Source organism: Acipenser ruthenus, chromosome 5 (assembly GCF_902713425.1).
Source record: "Acipenser ruthenus chromosome 5, fAciRut3.2 maternal haplotype, whole genome shotgun sequence".
Taxonomy (NCBI): domain Eukaryota; kingdom Metazoa; phylum Chordata; class Actinopteri; order Acipenseriformes; family Acipenseridae; genus Acipenser; species Acipenser ruthenus.
The window spans coordinates 9,463,953-9,480,947 of record NC_081193.1 but is presented as its reverse complement, the minus strand read 5'-3'; the positions used below and the strand labels follow the sequence as shown (position 1 = coordinate 9,480,947).

The 16,995-nt window shown below is 40.1% G+C and overlaps 2 protein-coding genes across 8 annotated transcripts in view; one reads left to right on the top strand and one right to left on the bottom strand.

Annotated features, from left to right (window-relative positions):
* The first annotated feature begins 751 nt into the window (after positions 1-751).
* Positions 752-13,701, top strand: LOC117402524 (integrin beta-1-binding protein 1-like). 3 transcript variants are annotated; one of them, XM_034921230.2, is made up of 7 exons: positions 752-891; positions 5,825-5,944; positions 6,565-6,643; positions 10,142-10,272; positions 11,314-11,406; positions 12,276-12,425; positions 13,065-13,701. In XM_034921230.2, the coding sequence occupies exons 2-7, from the start codon at positions 5,873-5,875 to the stop codon at positions 13,134-13,136; spliced, it is 597 nt and encodes a 198-aa protein (XP_034777121.2). In that variant the 5' UTR covers positions 752-891; positions 5,825-5,872; the 3' UTR covers positions 13,137-13,701. The 3 variants fall into 3 exon arrangements, with proteins under 3 accessions (XP_034777121.2, XP_033859649.2, XP_058879607.1); XM_034003758.3 differs by having other exon boundaries at positions 753-891; positions 5,822-5,944; XM_059023624.1 differs by having other exon boundaries at positions 753-892; positions 5,832-5,944.
* Positions 13,702-14,780: 1,079 nt separating this feature from the next.
* The window catches only part of LOC117402522 (arf-GAP with SH3 domain, ANK repeat and PH domain-containing protein 2-like), a 74,520-nt gene continuing 72,305 nt past the window's right edge, over positions 14,781-16,995 (bottom strand). For all 5 annotated transcript variants that reach the window (XM_059023623.1, XM_059023620.1, XM_059023622.1 and 2 more), the window contains one exon: positions 14,781-16,407. In XM_059023623.1, coding sequence (XP_058879606.1) covers positions 16,333-16,407 — 75 coding nt within the window. In that variant the 3' untranslated portion in view covers positions 14,781-16,332. The remainder of the gene's footprint in view (positions 16,408-16,995) is intronic.

The window sequence follows — 16,995 nt, the reverse complement described above, 5'->3', positions numbered from 1 at the left end:
ACAGATTCAGCATCAATATAAGTACGATGGTGATTTCCTCATTTTCTCCGCATTTAAATGTCATATTCTTGATGTTTTGTTTCCTCTTCAAACAAACCTTTTTTCCACTTTGTTGTCTGACACACAGTTGATGATTGTCATTTCCTTGTTCTACGGTGCAGAGAAACCTTCCAAACTTAGCTGGACACACCCTGAACACTCCTCTGCAATAGCAAAATAAATAAATAAAACATTAAAAACATGCACATCTTGTGTAACTCTTATGTTAGTCCAAATTAAAAACACATATACACCATTGGTCTGGAGAATTGTTTTTGATATTATTTCAACATGGAATAATAAAGTGTAAATCTATTCTTTATGAAATACACCCTTTCACATCTTAGGTGTTCACACAAGATTTTTCTTTACATAAATTTAATTGTGTGATACCAATTTTATTTAATCTTTCTGGAGACACGATTTTAACTGCGAGCTAAAAAGCCAGATTTGAACCAAATATACAAATATACGTATAGCATGTATTATGCATTTCTCTGTATTTAAAGTATTATGGATTTTCTTGTTGTTACTGCATCTTGTAAAGTGCTTTGTGATGGTGGTCCACTAAAGGCGCTATATAAAATAAAGATTGATTGATAAATAGAATGGAAAACTTGTAGTATATTAAGTGTTTTTTTTTTCAATAATTTTCCTAAATCATTCATGGTTAAATTTAAAAGGTAATGTTTCCAATGCTGAGTTATAGAGTTTCGGCTCCTTTAAGCGGTGTGGGTGGAGCTTAATAGGAAGTGAAGCGTCAGGAGGAGACTCGCCAAAACAAGACAGAACCGGGGAATGCGACGGACCGCTGCACAAGTTGTAACAACAATTTAAAACGAATGCACACAGGTATGCCCTCTAAAGCTTTTATGGCAAGACCGTTTTTTTAATTATATGTTTTGGTGTTATGTTTTTCGAACGTAACTATACACGTGCTTATTTGCTGTGCTGTTCGTTTTTGAAACAAGAGGATGCGGTAGGGTTAGGGGTGGGGTAGAGTTGAGCCATGCAACCGATTTCTGTTATTTAATACAAGGGTTTAAAACACAAGGGTTAAATAAACGTGGCTTTAAAGTTAGGTTAGTTGGGGCTTTGACCCCGACTCAGGCGCGCTTGTGGTAGGACGACAGTATACTATCAGTTACCGTAGTTGTTGTTTTCTGTGCGGCCACACCGTCTGAGCACGTTTGGTAAACTAGGCTGTTTTTGGCACACACCGACTGGCTTGCATTGCAGCCCCCCGCCTTCATTGTGAACTAGTTCTGCAAGTTCATATAATAATGGGTGTATATACAGTCGCAGACAAAAGTATTGTCACCCATAACTTAGTATACAATAATTCAAGAAAACATATTAAATACAAACGTTTAGTTAACATTAGCTACTAATTAATATGACAAAGGCCACAATACACAATTCCTAGTAGTTTAATAAACCTTTTTCTTTTTTAAATCAGAAGCACTTCAGCAATTTAAAATACTTGTTCAAGACAAAAGTATTGGCACCTTTACATTTTAAAAGTCTGTACAAATGTAATAGAACAAATTTAAAATATATTAATTGAGTAATACCTGTTACATAGAAACTAAGTGCATTATAAAGTCAATAGCCAGAAAAAGAGGTAATTATTTCCAGCATCTGTTGAAGAAGAACGTTTTGGCTCACACAGTAGATGATGGTCAGGACAAAAGAGCATGATTCACATTTGAGAAAAGCACTCACAGCAAACTGCAACAACGGAAATGGCTACAAAGGGCTATGAAATCAATATGGAATACCAAAATCTACAATGAGAGCAGTAATCAAGAAGTACCACACAACAAATTCAACTGAAACGCTTGAAAGAAGTGGACATCCAGAGAAAATTACAGGTACAGCAGTAGGATAATCAACAAAGCAGCTGAAAAAAAATTAACAGACATGGACTTAAACAAAGATGTAGGAGCATCAGGCATACTAGTGCACTAAAGAACTGTACAAAGATACCTGAACACAGAACTGTTGTACACACGAAGACCTTGCTGCAAACCACTTTTCCAAGAAATATGATTAGGAATCTGAAGCTTGTTTTTTCTTCTTTATAAATGTAGTCGTTGCCAATTATTTTTTTTATTATTTTCTCCCAATTTAGAATGGCCAATTATTTTTTAAGATCAGCTCACCGCTACAATCCCTGCGCTGGCTCGGGAGGGCGAAGACGAACACACACTGTCCTCCGAAGCGTGTGCCGTCAGCCGACTGCTTTTTTTCACACTGTGGACTCATCATGCAGCCACCCAAGAGCTACAGCGTCGGAGGACAACGCAGCTCTCGGGCAGCTTACAGGCAAGCCCGCAGGTGCCTGGCTAGACTACAGGGGTCGCTGCTGCGCAGTGAGCTGAGGACACCCTGGCCGACCTAACCCTCCCTCCCCCAGGCGACGCTCGGCCAATTGTGCGCCGCCCCCTGGGAGCTCCCGTCCACGGTCGGCTGTGGAATAGCCTGCACTCGAACTCGCGACGTCCAGACTATAGAGCGCATCTTGCACTCCACGTGGAACGCCTTTACTGGATGCGCCACCTGGTAGCCCCCAGGAATCTGAAGCATTCTTAACCAAAATGCTCTGGTCCAATGAGACTAAATATATAACTTTTCCCCCAAAATGGACCACGGTATGTTTGGAGGAAAAGGGGAAAACCTTGTACCTACAGTTAAACATGGAGGTGGTTCGATCATGAGATGGGGGTGTTTTAGCAGTTCAGGGACTGGAGACGTTCATGTGATTGAAGTTGGAATGTACAATGCTACCATCTGCCCGTAGGCTGATTCGCAAACGGTTTATCTTCCAACACGACCACGACCCATACGGCTAAGTCAGCTCTGGAATTCCTGAAGAAAACAAAGACAATAGAAATGCTTGGACTGATCTGAAAAACACTGTAGCCAAGCATTGTGAAGGAAATATGCACGACTGAATGGGCCCAGATTTCACCAGCATACTGGTTAAGAATTATCATAAAAACCTGAAAGCTGTAACAAAAGCAAAATACTAAAGCAGGGGTGCGAATACTTTAAATGAAATATGTTTGTTTATTTAAATAAATATATACACATACACTGAGTGTACAAAACATTAGGAACACCTGCTCTTTCCATGAAATAGACTGACGAGGTGAATCCAGGTGAAAGCTATGATCTCTTATTGATGTAACCTGTTAAATCCACTTCAATCAGTGTAGATGAAGGGGAGACAGGTGAAAGAAGGATTTTTAAGCCTTGACACAATTGAGACATGGATTGTGTACTGTGTGTGCCATTCAGAGGGTAAATGGGCAAGACAAAAGATTTAAGTGGCTTTGAACGGGGTATGGTAGTAGGTGCCAGGCGCGCCGGTTTGAGTGTGTCAAGAACTGCAACGCTGCTGGGTTTTTCACACTCAGCAGTTTCCCGTGTGTATCAAGGATGGTCCACCACCCAAAGGACATCCAGCCAACGGCAGGCCAGTGGTCGAAAACGGCTCATTGATGAAAGAGGCCAAAGGAGGCTGACACGAATTGTGCAGAGCAACAGATGGGCTACAGTTAGTCAGCTGACAGTCCAGTACAACATTGGTGCCGAAAGACCCATAAAAGAATCCACAACTCGTCGTACCTCGACACGAATGGGGTACGGCAGCCGACGACCTAACAGAGTTCCACTTCTTTCAGCAAAACACAAGAAACAGCGGTTGCAGAAAACACTGGACACTGGAGGATTGGAAAAACATTGGCTGTTCTGATGAATCCCGATTCCTGCTGTTTCACGCTGATGGGAGGACTGGGGTATGGAGAAAACCACATGAGTACATGCATCCATCATGCCGCGTGTGAACATTGCAGGCTGGTGGTGGTGGTGTGATGGTGTGGGGTGTGTTTTCGTGGCACACATTGGGCCCCTTGATAAAAGTGGAGCAACGTTTGAATGCCACAGGATATATGAACATCATTGCCAATCAGGTGCATCCCTTCATGGCAGCAGTGTATCCATCTGCTAATGGATTTTTTCAGCAGGATAATGCCCCATGCCACAAGGCTAGGATTGTCCAGGAATGGTTCCACAAACATGAAAGTGAATTCAGCTTACTGCAGTGGCCTGCCCAGTCACCAGATCTCAATCCAATTGAGCATCTGTGGGATGAGATGGAACGAGCTATTCGGAGTAGAGATCCACTACCAGCCAACTTGACACAACTGTGGGAAGCATTGGAATCAACATGGGCCAGCATCGACACCTTGTAGAATCCATGCCCCGACGAATTGAGGCTGTTCTGATGGCAAAAGGGGGTGCAACTCAATATTAGGAAGGTGTTCCTAATGTTTTGTACACTCAGTGTGTGTGTATGTGTGTGATATATATATACATTTTCTAGTAATAAATCATCTTTTATAATTATATATTATAAAGATGCTTGTCCTTAATCTGTTACCTTGAATTATGGTATATTAAGTGTAACGTGCCAATACTTTTGTCTGCAAGTGTATATGTGTGTTTATATTAGCACCAACCAACCATCAGGGCTGACACTGACATCAAAATGGAGATGCAGCTTTTCTATAGGTATCCGACAGATTATTCATGTTAGGGAAAGAGTGTAATAAGTGAATAAGTCATGTGCGGGACTATATGGAGTATAGAATGTTTTATCTTATTGTTTTCCAAACCCTGTTGGTCAGATTTGTTGTGGGTATACTGTACTTGAGTAATAATTAGTTTTTAAGTGTCTTGTACGAGGAGGCAAGGCCTGCAGAGTAGTTTATTTTCTAATGTTGAATGTTTACCTCCAAGTTCACTGCACTTAAATAAACAAATCATCACTATTATTCTCCATTACGTTATAGAAAAAATACCTTAAAACGGCTTCTGCTACTGTGTTTTTCTTTTTCTTTCCTTGGCTACCTGAATACATCTAGACATTCTTGCTTTTTTCTTTACTGTCTTCTGTGGTAATCTCCAAGGTTGCCGTAGTGATGGAATGGATTTTTTTTCAGGTTAAACTAATTCCATTTCATACACTGCAGAAATCAAAATCTGTTGTTTATCATGACATAGCCTACTGCAACGGAGCGATCTGATTGGTTGGAAAGGTTGTGATGGTGTATAATAGTTGTTATTAACTAGGCAGAAACCACCAAACTTTTTCGCATATTTAACAAGAAACCTGTAGACTGTGCAAAGTGCCCTTTAGATATGCAATTAGAGTCCTGATATATTGCTGGATAGATCATTTCCAGTATTTTAAAAATGAAACATTTGGAAGCAGTTGATATGACAATCTAACACCTAATATACTTAGCCTAAATCTTGCCGTTGATACACTGCTGAATGTGTGCCCAGTGTATCAGCAATGGTTTTCATCCAGCGACTACTGATGTTAAGATGATTTAATTAAATACACATCTGAATTACACATGCATTCTAGGATTGACCCATCCATTATAATTATACTTCTTATTACTATTTATAGTATGCAATGATATTTGACGTTTTTAAAAATACATTCAGAGGTGTCGTTTCTCTGACCCTGTGCTCCCGGGGATGCTTTGTTTTTGTTAATAAAAACACGCAAAACATCTCTCTTTCAATCTGAACACCACCAGTGCATCTACCTACCACATCTTGGCTCTAATGGTCGTGTGCTGTGTTATTTGGAATCTGCAAAACTCCACTGTGTTTCCTTGGAAGCACACAAAGATGTAGGCTCTGCTCTGGGGTGACATTGTTCTCTGAACTGTAAAGTGTGTGATAACTCCTGAGTGTTCAGCAGGATTCTGACCCCTGCTGGAGAGCTGAAGCATTGGCGTCATGGTGAAGAATGTTTCGGAAAAGCAAAAAACGACACAGCAGCAGCAGCTCCCAAAGCAGTGAAGTCAGTACAAAGAGCAAGGTGGGTTCACTCCTCTAGCATCACATAGAAAAGGGGCAGGAAAAAACTTTTCAGAGAACTACAGCTTCAATAGATATTTGCTTTTAAGTAATACTAGAAGTATGAATACCCAATAAGCAGTAAACCCCTTCCATCATCTATCCATGCAATTCAAATCCACTTCTTCTTCGTCTGCTCATGCATGTAAAGAGTATGCTCTTCAAAGTGAAGGCTTGCATTCTGTCAATTAGAACATTGGGCCGGAGCCTGGACTGACAACTGCTTGTCGGAGTGAATTTTAAGCAGTCACAAACATCTGCTTGCTAAACGTATGGTTTACATACTGATGAGACTACACATGCAGCAGAACAATTCAGGACCCGGAGGGATCACTTGTGTTCTACTTTTACAGTTTAGAATGTCTAAGGTTGCATTTAATTCTTCATTAAACTTGACCGTTCCTGAAGGATTCTAAATACACACTAGTTTTAAGAAACGGAAGGTGTCCACTACTAAGGGGTTTGTGTTGAGTAATATTCCTGACTCCTGATCTACTCCTCAAGGACTGATGCCACTGGTGTAACTCTGTTTTGTGTTGTGGTGCAGTGCTTCACGCTGTCTATGTTTGTCCCTTTGATCAGTCTGTAGATTCCAGCCTGGGCGGTCTCTCCAGATCCAGCACAGTAGCCAGCCTTGACACCGACTCCACCAAGAGCTCAGGTACTGACGACAATTCCTTTATTCATGTGATGAAACAGCACTCCCTCAGAGCGTCCTTCAATCCCTTTATTCATGTGATGAAACGGCACTCCTTCAGGGCGTCCTTCAGTCCCTTTATTCATGTGATGAAACAGCACTCCTTCAGGGCGTCCTTCAGTCCCTTTATTCATGTGATGAAACAGCACTCCTTCAGGGCGTCCTTCAGTCCCTTTATTCATGTGATGAAACAGCACTCCTTCAGGGTGTTCTTCAATCCCTTTATTCATGTGATGAAACAGCACTCCCTCAGGGCGTCCTTCAATCCCTTTATTCATGTGATGAAACAGCACTCCTTCAGGGCGTCCTTCGGTCCCTTTATTCATGTGATGAAACGGCACTCCTTCAGGGCGTCCTTCGGTCCCTTTATTCATGTGATGAAACGGCACTCCTTCAGGGCATCCTTCAATCCCTTTATTCATGTGATGAAACGGCACTCCTTCAGGGCGTCCTTCAATCCCTTTATTCATGTGATGAAACGGCACTCCCTCAGGGCGTCCTTCAATCCCTTTATTCATGTGATGAAACGGCACTCCTTCAGGGCGTCCTTCAATCCCTTTATTCATGTGATGAAACGGCACTCCTTCAGGGCGTCCTTCAATCCCTTTATTCATGTGATGAAACGGCACTCCCTCAGGGCGTCCTTCAATCCCTTTATTCATGTGATGAAACAGCACTCCTTCAGGGCGTCCTTCAATCCCTTTATTCATGTGATGAAACGGCACTCCCTCAGGGCATCTGGCGCTGGTGTGCTTGTTCATGTGCAGTCCTGTCCATGTGCTAGAATTGGCTTTAGTACCCCTTGCCTTTTCAGCAGCTGACTTGCCCTGAAGGCAGATTGGGCTCCCAGGTTGCTGAATCTCATTTAAAAGAAAACCGATTCAGCATTCAGTTGCAGCACCATGTGCTGTTGGAAGGGTTGCCATTTTGAGTAAGATGTTAACAGACGGCCTTTCTACTACGTGGACATTAAGTATCCTGTGGTACAATTTCAAAGAAGCAGAGACATATTTGAGATTATGGGGTATATTCAGTTTAGGTTTCTAAATACTGCAGCTGTAGTGTTTAAATCATTAAAAGAAGGGCAGTTTGTGAAAACCATCATCTAACTATGTACCTTTGGTGCATTTTATATATATATATATATATATACACTACCGGTCAAAAGTTTTAGAACACCTCCATTTTTCCAGTTTTTATTGAAATTTACGCAGTTTAATGTCTCAAAGCATAGAACAAATAAACAAATGGAGATAAAAAAGAAATCATGGAATCATTTTGTTTAACAAAATTTAATCTAAATTTTTGACTCATCAAAGTAGCCACCTTTTGCAGATATAACAGCCGAATACACTCATGGCATTCTTTCTACAATGGAAATCAAATATTGTTCGGAAAGTTCTTCCCAACACTGTTGCAGAAGTTCCCACAAATGTGTTGCACTTGTAGGTTGCTTTGCTTTCACCCTTCTGTCCAGTTCATCCCAAACCAGCTCGATGGGGTTTAAGTCTGGAGACTGTGCTGGCCATTCCATGATTTGAAGCCTACCGTCTTGTTCTTTTCTTCTAAGGTAGTTCTGACATAGCCTGGAGGTATGTTTTAGGTCATTATCTTGCTGTAGGATGAGCCCCTGACCAACTAGGCGTATACCAGAGCGTATTGCATGGCGCTGCAAAATGCTGTGGTAGCAGTTTTGGTTCAGGGTGCCACTCACTCTGTGCAAGTCGCCGACTCTGGATCCAGCAAAAGAGCCCTGGACCATCACGCTTCCTCCTCCATGTTTGACAGTTGGTGTCACACACCGAGGAACCATCCTTTCGCCTACTCGACAGCGTACAAAAACCCTGCATGATGAACCGAAGACTTCAAATTTTGATTCATCGGTCCATAAGACCTTCTTCCAGTCTTCAGTAGTCCACTGGCGGTGCATCATGGCCCAGGCAAACCTCTTTTTCTTATTTTGCCATCTTAGCAATGGCTTTCTTACTGCCACTCGACCTGTCAAACCTGCAGCTCGAAGTCTTCTCTTCACAGCTGAAACTGAGACTTGCTTACTTCGACCAGTGTTAAGCTGTGCTTGAAGCTGTTGTCCTGTGAGCCGCCTATCATGCAAGCTGTTGACTCTCAGAAACTTGTCTTCTGATTCTGTTGTGGCTTTGGGTCTGCCAGACCTCTTCTTGTCAGAGTTTCCTCCAGTTTCCAAGTGCCTTTTGATGGTGTAGGAAACTGTACTCACTGACACCTTGGCTTTCTTTGCAATTTCTCTGAAGGAAAGACCTACACTTTTAAGGGTTATAATGGTCTGTCTGTCTTCTTTTGTTAATTGCCTTTTTCTCACCATTATGAGAGCAATATACTACTTCCTGCAGTACAATACTGTCCAAATAATGCTTAAGAGGGTGTAGTAACACAGTCTGTTCCAACACTGCTTTTATACAGACAGAGGGTTTGTAAGTAATCAACAAAAGTTGGGACACCTGTAGGAATTGTTAGCATCAACTTTCAAGGCTTAATTTACTTCCATTGCTGCAGAATAGCTGTAAGTTGTTAACCCATTACTTGTTCCCTGAAAAAGGCCTTTTTGTATAACTCTGAAATGTACATTATTTTTCAGTTTTTGGTAACCTAAACTTTTTTTTTTTAATCTCTGGCAGTTTACCGCTTACCTTTGTACCATTTCAGGTTATTCACTGGACTTGAACTGCTTAAACTTCAATAAAAACTGGAAAAATGGGGGTGTTCTAAAACTTTTGACCAGTAGTGTATATGTACAACATATCAAAACGTTGGGCAGCTGGCTCTTTGAGCTAATATATATATATATATATATATATATATAATATATATATATATATATATATATAATATATATATATACACACACTCTGTTTTAGAGCAGGTGCAGTGACTTTTTATTGTGCTGATTAACAATTGACATCACGAAGGTGCTCTGTCGATCTTGGGCAGGTGTTGTGACTCTTGGTCTCCCAGTTCGTGGCCTGTCATTGACAGAGTGTGTCTGGTTATACCGTCTCGCCAGGTTTGAAATTGCTGGCTGTGAGCACCCAAGACGGCGAGCCACAGTACGCTGTTCTCTTGACAAACGTAGCATTTTTTTTTTTCTGTGATTTTCTTTTTGCTTTTATTCAAGCTTGCAATTCAACAGCTGAAATCACTCCATATCCAGTGTCCAATCAACTGTCTCACTAATTAGGGAATTAAGTGCATATGCTTTTAGTCATAGTCACGTGTCATGGTCAAGGATGAATGATCAAGTGATTAAAAAGAAACCAAAAACATTTAGTCAATGTCCATCATTTATGTGCATTATGCATCTTTTTTCATGAGTATGCCAGTAACCCTGTACTTTTAGTTTTATTACACAAATGCGTAAAATACTTATATTTGTATATTGTTTGTTCTCATGAATGCAGTTTTTTTATTGTATTCACTCAATTTCAGGCAACAGCACTTCAGATGCCTGTGTTGAGTTCCGTGTGAAGTATGTTGGGGCGATAGAGAAACTGCACTTTGAAATGTGCAGGACTCTACAGAAGCCTCTGGACTTGGTGAACTATATTGATGTGGCCCAGGTAAGTACCTTGTGTGTCACACACCCAGCCTTGAATAAAGGATACTGAATTCTGAATTATAATTCACCACGTACGCTGCAGTTGATAAAGAATTTGACCTCAGTTAGGTGTTCATTTTCGATGCGTCTAAGTGATTATAGCTGACAAAATAGTTCTGTACATTTTCCCCGCCATACATATCCATTCAATTCTGCAGTTTTGAAAGAAACATATTTTAGCAAGCATGTATTTTAATTTAAAATCATGATACAGTAACTGGTATTACGTATCTGTTCGTAAGATTTGTAATCCAAGATGTTTAAATTTCAAATACATTTAGATTACAGTTGTGGCAGACTTCTGAATTTGAAAGTGGTGAGTTTTAATGTTTTCAGCAGTGATCTGAAATGCTGCATACTGATAGTGAAAATAGGTTACCCAATTTTATAGCAAGTAGTTGCTGACAGGCTGAATGTCGTCGAGATTTGTTTCATGGTTTGTCCTGCTGGTGGCGCCAAATAAGAACTATAATAAAAGGTCATAGTTTTTTGCTTGCATTTAAAGCCAGTATGTTTATCCTTTATCATGTTCCCAAGTACAGTTCTCGGTTTTTTGTATTTTTATTTCTGCCAATGCTGTGTGCTTGGTAGTTTTTTTGTTTTTTTGGAATAGCCTAAAGTGTTCTTGTGATTGGATTTGAATCCTTATACAGGATGTAATTCAATTCACCCTAATGGGAATAAATCATAGAAAGCAAAAAGGGGGTCAGTGGAGGTGTAATAATAGCAGTAACTGACAACCACTCCAAGTGCCTGCTGAAGATTATTTTGCATTTGAAAAAGCACTGTATAGAACATAGGTCCTGTGAAATTTAGAACCCTGATTTTAAACTCCAAATGTGCTCATAGTATCTCAGTTAGCGGATATAGAAAACTAAAATAGTCTTGGATTTCTATTTTTTCTCTCAGACATGAGTGAAACCAGATGACCAAAGAACATACTGTATGTCAACAGATTTTTTTATTTTATTTTTTTTGTGTGTTTTGCTGTTTCTCTTTAAAGCAAGACGGAAAGCTGCCCTTTGTGCCAATAGAGGAGGAAATGATCCTGGCAGTCTCAAAATACGGGGTCAAAGTCGCCACAGCGGATCAGTGCGTGAGTGCTTTCATGTTAATATCACCCAAGTGGATTTTGACGCAAAATCTTTTTAAGTTTCTTGATAGAGGTTGCTCTGCTGAGAGGGGAAAATATGCACAGTGGAACAAAGGGCCATTTGTTTTAGTGTCAAGGATAGATAGAACTTTGAACAGACATTTACTAATTTAAGTGCTGCATTTATTTATTTGAATTTTCTTGCATATGTGTTCAATTGTTGTTCTAGTTGCTGCTTGTTGTATTTATTTTTTTTTTTCTTTAAAATTTAGTGGTCGCCAATTATTTTGTGTTGTTTTTCTCCCCAATTTAGTAATGTCCAATTATTTTTAGGCTCAGCCCACCGCTACCACCCCTGCACTGACACGGGAGGGGCAAAGACGAACACACGCTGTCCTCCAAAGCGTATGCCGTCAGCCACCCGCTTCTTTACACACTGTAGACTCACCATGCAGCCACTCAGAGCTACAGTGTCGGAGGACAACGCAGCCCTGGGCAGCTTACAGGCAAGCCTGCAGGCACCTGGCCAGCCCACAGGGGTCACTGATGAGCCGAGGACGCCCTGGCCGACCTAGCCCCCCCCCCCCCCCCGGCGACGCGCAGCCAATTAAGCACCGCCCCCTGGGAGCTCCCGTCCTTGGTCGGCAAAGGAATAGCCTGGACTCGGACTGGCGACGTCCAGAGTATAGAACGCATCCTGCACTCCACACGGAGCGCCTTTACTGGATGCACCACTCGGGAGCCCCTTTGTTTTATTGTTTTGAAAACCATGAAAAGCCTCATGGGCTCGATTTTACAAAGTTGTCTCATAAGGGTTATGATATAAAATGTAGATTTCCGAACGGACTGTAAATAGTTTCTTGTTTTGACAGGGTGCGCTGCACCGGCACCCGTTGTATCTGATAGTCACCATGCTGTGTTACGATGACGGCTTGGGAGCTGGCAAGAACATCCTGGCTCTGAAAACAACAGATTCCAACCAGGAAGAATGCAATATCTGGGTGTACCAGTGTAACGGCTCGGTAAGTGTGAGATGGCACAGCAGCACCGAGGAATTATTGGTCCGTTGCTGGTCTATTCCACAAGGGATTCATTTGATCAGCCTATACCCCACCAGTAAAGCCAAAACTGTTTTAGAGCCTTTTACAGCACTTGAGAACCCCCCTGGATTACGCTCTTTTTTTTTTTTTAGCTATAAAATGGTGGTTAATGTAATCCAGCAGGATTCCCTGTGTTGTAAAGTGCTCTAAAATTACTGTTAGAAAATGTATGCTTGAGTATTAAAATACACCTAAAAATGTGAAATGGTCCCCATAGAAGCAGCCTTTAGCAGTATAGAATAGATAACTCACTCAAAACATCAGACCTGTAATCAAATCTAATATGCTAATGTGTTTATCTATATCTGTTAATATTTATTTTGGCATCTTTTCCAGGACCCCCTTGTAAACAAGGCCTCAGTCTCAATAGGCACTACATCTGGTTAAATAAATATACAAATTAGGAGGGCTGTCAGTTTTATATATATAATCAATTGGGGATTGGCAAGCACTTGAAAATCCAGGCACTGTGCAGTGAGCATTTCAGAACTGAGATTAATAAAATAAACGTCTTGTTTTGTGTGATTGCATGCATCACTATGATTTTTATTTGTTCCACAGGAACAAGCACATGCCATTTGCAAGGTGCTATCATCAGCCTTCGACTCCGTTTTAACATCTGAGAAATCTTGACCCCCATGTGAACGATATTGTCTGGATTAATAAGCTTAATTTGTAATAGCGGAATTACAGGGGAGATGCTGGCAACTGTGAGTTGGAAATTTCCAACACTGTGACTGTGAAACTACAGATAGATACCATTGTTGGATCAGAATTGTGTAACTAATCTTAACTTATTTAATGTGAAATCCAGAACCTTCAAGCCATGTTTGCCATTAAGAATTTTATAAATGAGAGTAATGCAATGCTGCGTTTTCCTTTCGTCTTGCCTTTCATTTCATGAAGCTATGACTCGATGTTTAATATTAGTAACTGTAGCATTACAGGAGGGTTCTGTCATTCTTAATGATAAGTGGCAATACTTGGTTTGCCAGTACTATGATAAGCCAAGTGGTAATTATTTTAAGCACAAACCAAGTGTGATTTAATTTTAAAGAGCTGTTAAAGTCTGTACGTTATTTATATTAAGTAATTCATTTTTATACCCCATACATTTTTTTTTAAATGTTGTATTTAAAAATGTGTGTTGCCCATGTTGGTGTCAGATCCAAGGTACAATAAAGTATATTAAGCTGCACTGCAGTCTGACCTCTTTAATGCCAAATAGCCTGGCTTTGTGGGACTTTTCTGTATTTCTTCCCTAAATACACAGTCACATTTTAAACACGTTACATATTGAGACTACCTATGCACCGTGAAGAAATGAAGGTGCTTGAATGCAGTTTTTACTTAACACATGATCTAGGCACCTTTAGTAATAACAAGCCAGTCAGTGGCATTCGGCTGTAAATTCAGAAGTAGAGCCACCAGAAACATGAAAAAAAGACATTACTATTAGGAGTGTACTGTAATTATATATGTATCATGATAAATAGGTCGTGATGTGATCAAATGATAATTGAATTAAGGACTTTTGTTGAAGGTTAAAAATAAAATGAGTTAGGGAAAGTATGTATTCATACCAACTATGCATTACTACTTCATTCAAGAATCACTTGGTGATCTACAATGAGCTGCATTATGTTGTGCTTTTGGTCTTGCATCACGCTAAAAATGATACATGTAAAGAAAGTATCACGATTGTGACAACCCTAATCGCCACGTGCAAAACAACCACAGGACAACTTGGTTCCTATGAACAATAACATCGTTTTCAGCGTAAACTTACATTGTAACCCAGCATTGACATGGTGCAGACTCACAGTGCCGAGATGATGCCAAACTGCTGGAAAAGGTGTTGTTTTTTTTTTTGTTTTTTTTTTTTAAAGCACAGCGGGATGTTGTTAAGGACTGGAGGCCAAGAGACAGTGAGAACAAAGCCCACCTAAATTACTGTGTAATCTTTGGCAATTCCTCATGAATGCAACTGTAATATTATAAAGAGAAATAGACTTGCACTATTAAAATATATAAACCTTCAAGGATTTGTATATGTATGTATAAAACATTAATATTACGATACTGTCCATTTGCTTGTGCCCCTCTCCTTATTGCATATAAATACCTACCACTGTAATTGTATGTAAAAATAATGTGATATCTTGTAACCCCAACATGTACAGGACCTTATTTTTTGTTAAATGCCTAAATGCTCATTTCATCTTGTATAATATAGAATAAACTTATATGATATATAAAACACAGACCAAACATACATACTTCAGTAACAGTTTTATTGTTACATTTCCAGTGGATAAACAGCTGAACAAGAATAGTGTGGCACAAACTGATACGCATGCTCAATTTTCAATCTCAGTTTACTGCAGTCGGTACAGTGAAGGGTATATTTAATTTAGAATTAAGGTTATATATATAATTACAGTTGCTCTGCAACCAAATCAAATCCATTACATAACATGCTTTTAAACAATATATATTTAAAATACTTTTGCTGTGTTTCAAATGCCACTTGCTGCTTTAAAGCCTTAAAAACAGCAAAATCAGGAGTGGGTGGTACTGTCCTAGATTTGGAAACCCCACTCTTGAACGTATCTCTGTCCACAATTTATGGTCTCTTAAAATCTTGAACGTATCTCTGTCCACAATTTATGGTCCCTTAAAATCTTTTACCTCTAAAACCTAAAAATATAAAAGATCTTCCATGTGAATTCGTAGAAGATTGTTAAAAATGTAAATGATCTTATAATCTGTATTTATGGGTTTGTTCCCTCTTCAGTTTTTGATTTTTGTATGGTTTAGGTAGGCTGTTTTAATCTATCTCACCCTCACCCCTTAATTGTGTCTCCCTAGAATGTAATGTACCCTGGAACTATATTAACTTTACTGTGGGGTTGTGAGAATGTCTTTATATGGCTCAAACATTCATTTAAAAATTATTAGTGCAGTCCATATACTGTGCATCGCATTAAAAGACAATCTGGAATAAACCTCTACTTTGTATTTATATTACACCTGAAACAGGTACACTGCAAATCCATCATACTCAGTATTTTTTAACTAAATTCAGGAAAATGCAGTTCAAGCATCCTCTCTAATTTACAACAAGCTGTATATGAATTATTCTAGCAACTAAGTGCATACCCACAAGGAGTGAAAGTTACAAAGGGAGAATTTAAATTCAGAACATAAAGCATTGGTTTTATGACCTGCCTACGGTGTCATTCAATTACATTTTGCAGTCAGAGGTATAATAGTTTGAACAGAGCTTTTGAACAGGGAACTCTGTATCATCTGACTCAATCCATCCCTCAGCATTGCTTTCAATAAGGTGCCTGTTGGAACAGTCCTCTAAATCAAGTTAACATCAGGTCCATAACATTTTTAGTAGCATTCACTCCTTGGATGTGCACAGACAGGCTTAACATTGTATTTTCTTGATGTAGCACCTTTAGAGGTGTGCAACATACTGTCATTGTAAGCCATATTACAACGTTTTACAAATAACAGAATATACATACATCTTTAGTGCTCCATTAAAAGGAAAGAGAAGCATTTTACCTAATCATGTTGAAAGCAATGGCTGGAGAAATTCAGCGCTTCCACCATGGTCGGTGGCAAATGCATTCTAGACCTTGGAAATGAATTGCAACAGACCAGAAGGACTCCACCTCGCTTTAAAGATGCCTCCTGTTGTAAGTCTGGCATGCTGGAACCCCAGTGGTGCAGTACACCTCGCACGAGCAGATGAAAACATTGACAAAAGCTGAAATGTGTTGGTTTTTTTTTGGCCCTCCTTCAGAAAGGCTTTTCAGTCAGCAATGAAGTGCACAAACGTGACAGGAAAAGCTCCTCTTCTCGTCGGGTCCCCTTCGATGTGCCCGAGCTGTAACAAGAAATACAAATCCCTGCTGTCAAGTGGCTACAGTGCGCATTACTTCATCTGTTTGTTTTTTGTTACGCATGTCCATCTTATGGCACCACTGTAAAGCCGGGTCAACACCTGAGTGATCAGTTGCGCAACTCAATCTCTATATGTGGACGTTTCTGCAACCAATTTCAAGCAGTTGCGCTACAGTAGAAGGGAGCCGGCGGACCACTAGTGGTCTGTGGAAAGGTTATATAATTATGGAAATAAACTGACAGCATAGTTTGTAGATCCCATTGCAAACCCCAAATGAGACCTTAAAAACTCGGCTACAGAAGCAGGAAGAAAATGCATACATGGAGAATATCTCCCAAGTTAAAAAAAAAAAACTAAAACATTTTTTCATATTTTTGGAGCGTAAATGTATTCTTTACTAGGGAGTTTTTGTGTATTGCGCTCACGTGCACGCAACACAGCGGCTTGTAAAGTAAGGGCTAACACACGACAGGGCGTGTGTTGTGTTGCATTAACATACGGCTGTGGTTGGGTTGGAGGCACGGAGGCTAAGAATGTTGTTATGTTAGCCTCCGTGCTGTTCTCAATCGC

What these genes read in the sequence shown, in the direction of transcription:
- LOC117402524 (XM_034921230.2), top strand. Translation starts at nt 5,873, where the DNA reads ATGTTTCGGAAAAGCAAAAAACGACACAGCAGCAGCAGCTCCCAAAGC. An exon ending in AAGTCAGTACAAAGAGCAAG is followed by an intron (nt 5,945 to 6,564) that starts GTGGGTTCACTC and finishes CCCTTTGATCAG; the next exon opens with TCTGTAGATTCCAGCCTGGG. An exon ending in CGACTCCACCAAGAGCTCAG is followed by an intron (nt 6,644 to 10,141) that starts GTACTGACGACA and finishes ACTCAATTTCAG; the next exon opens with GCAACAGCACTTCAGATGCC.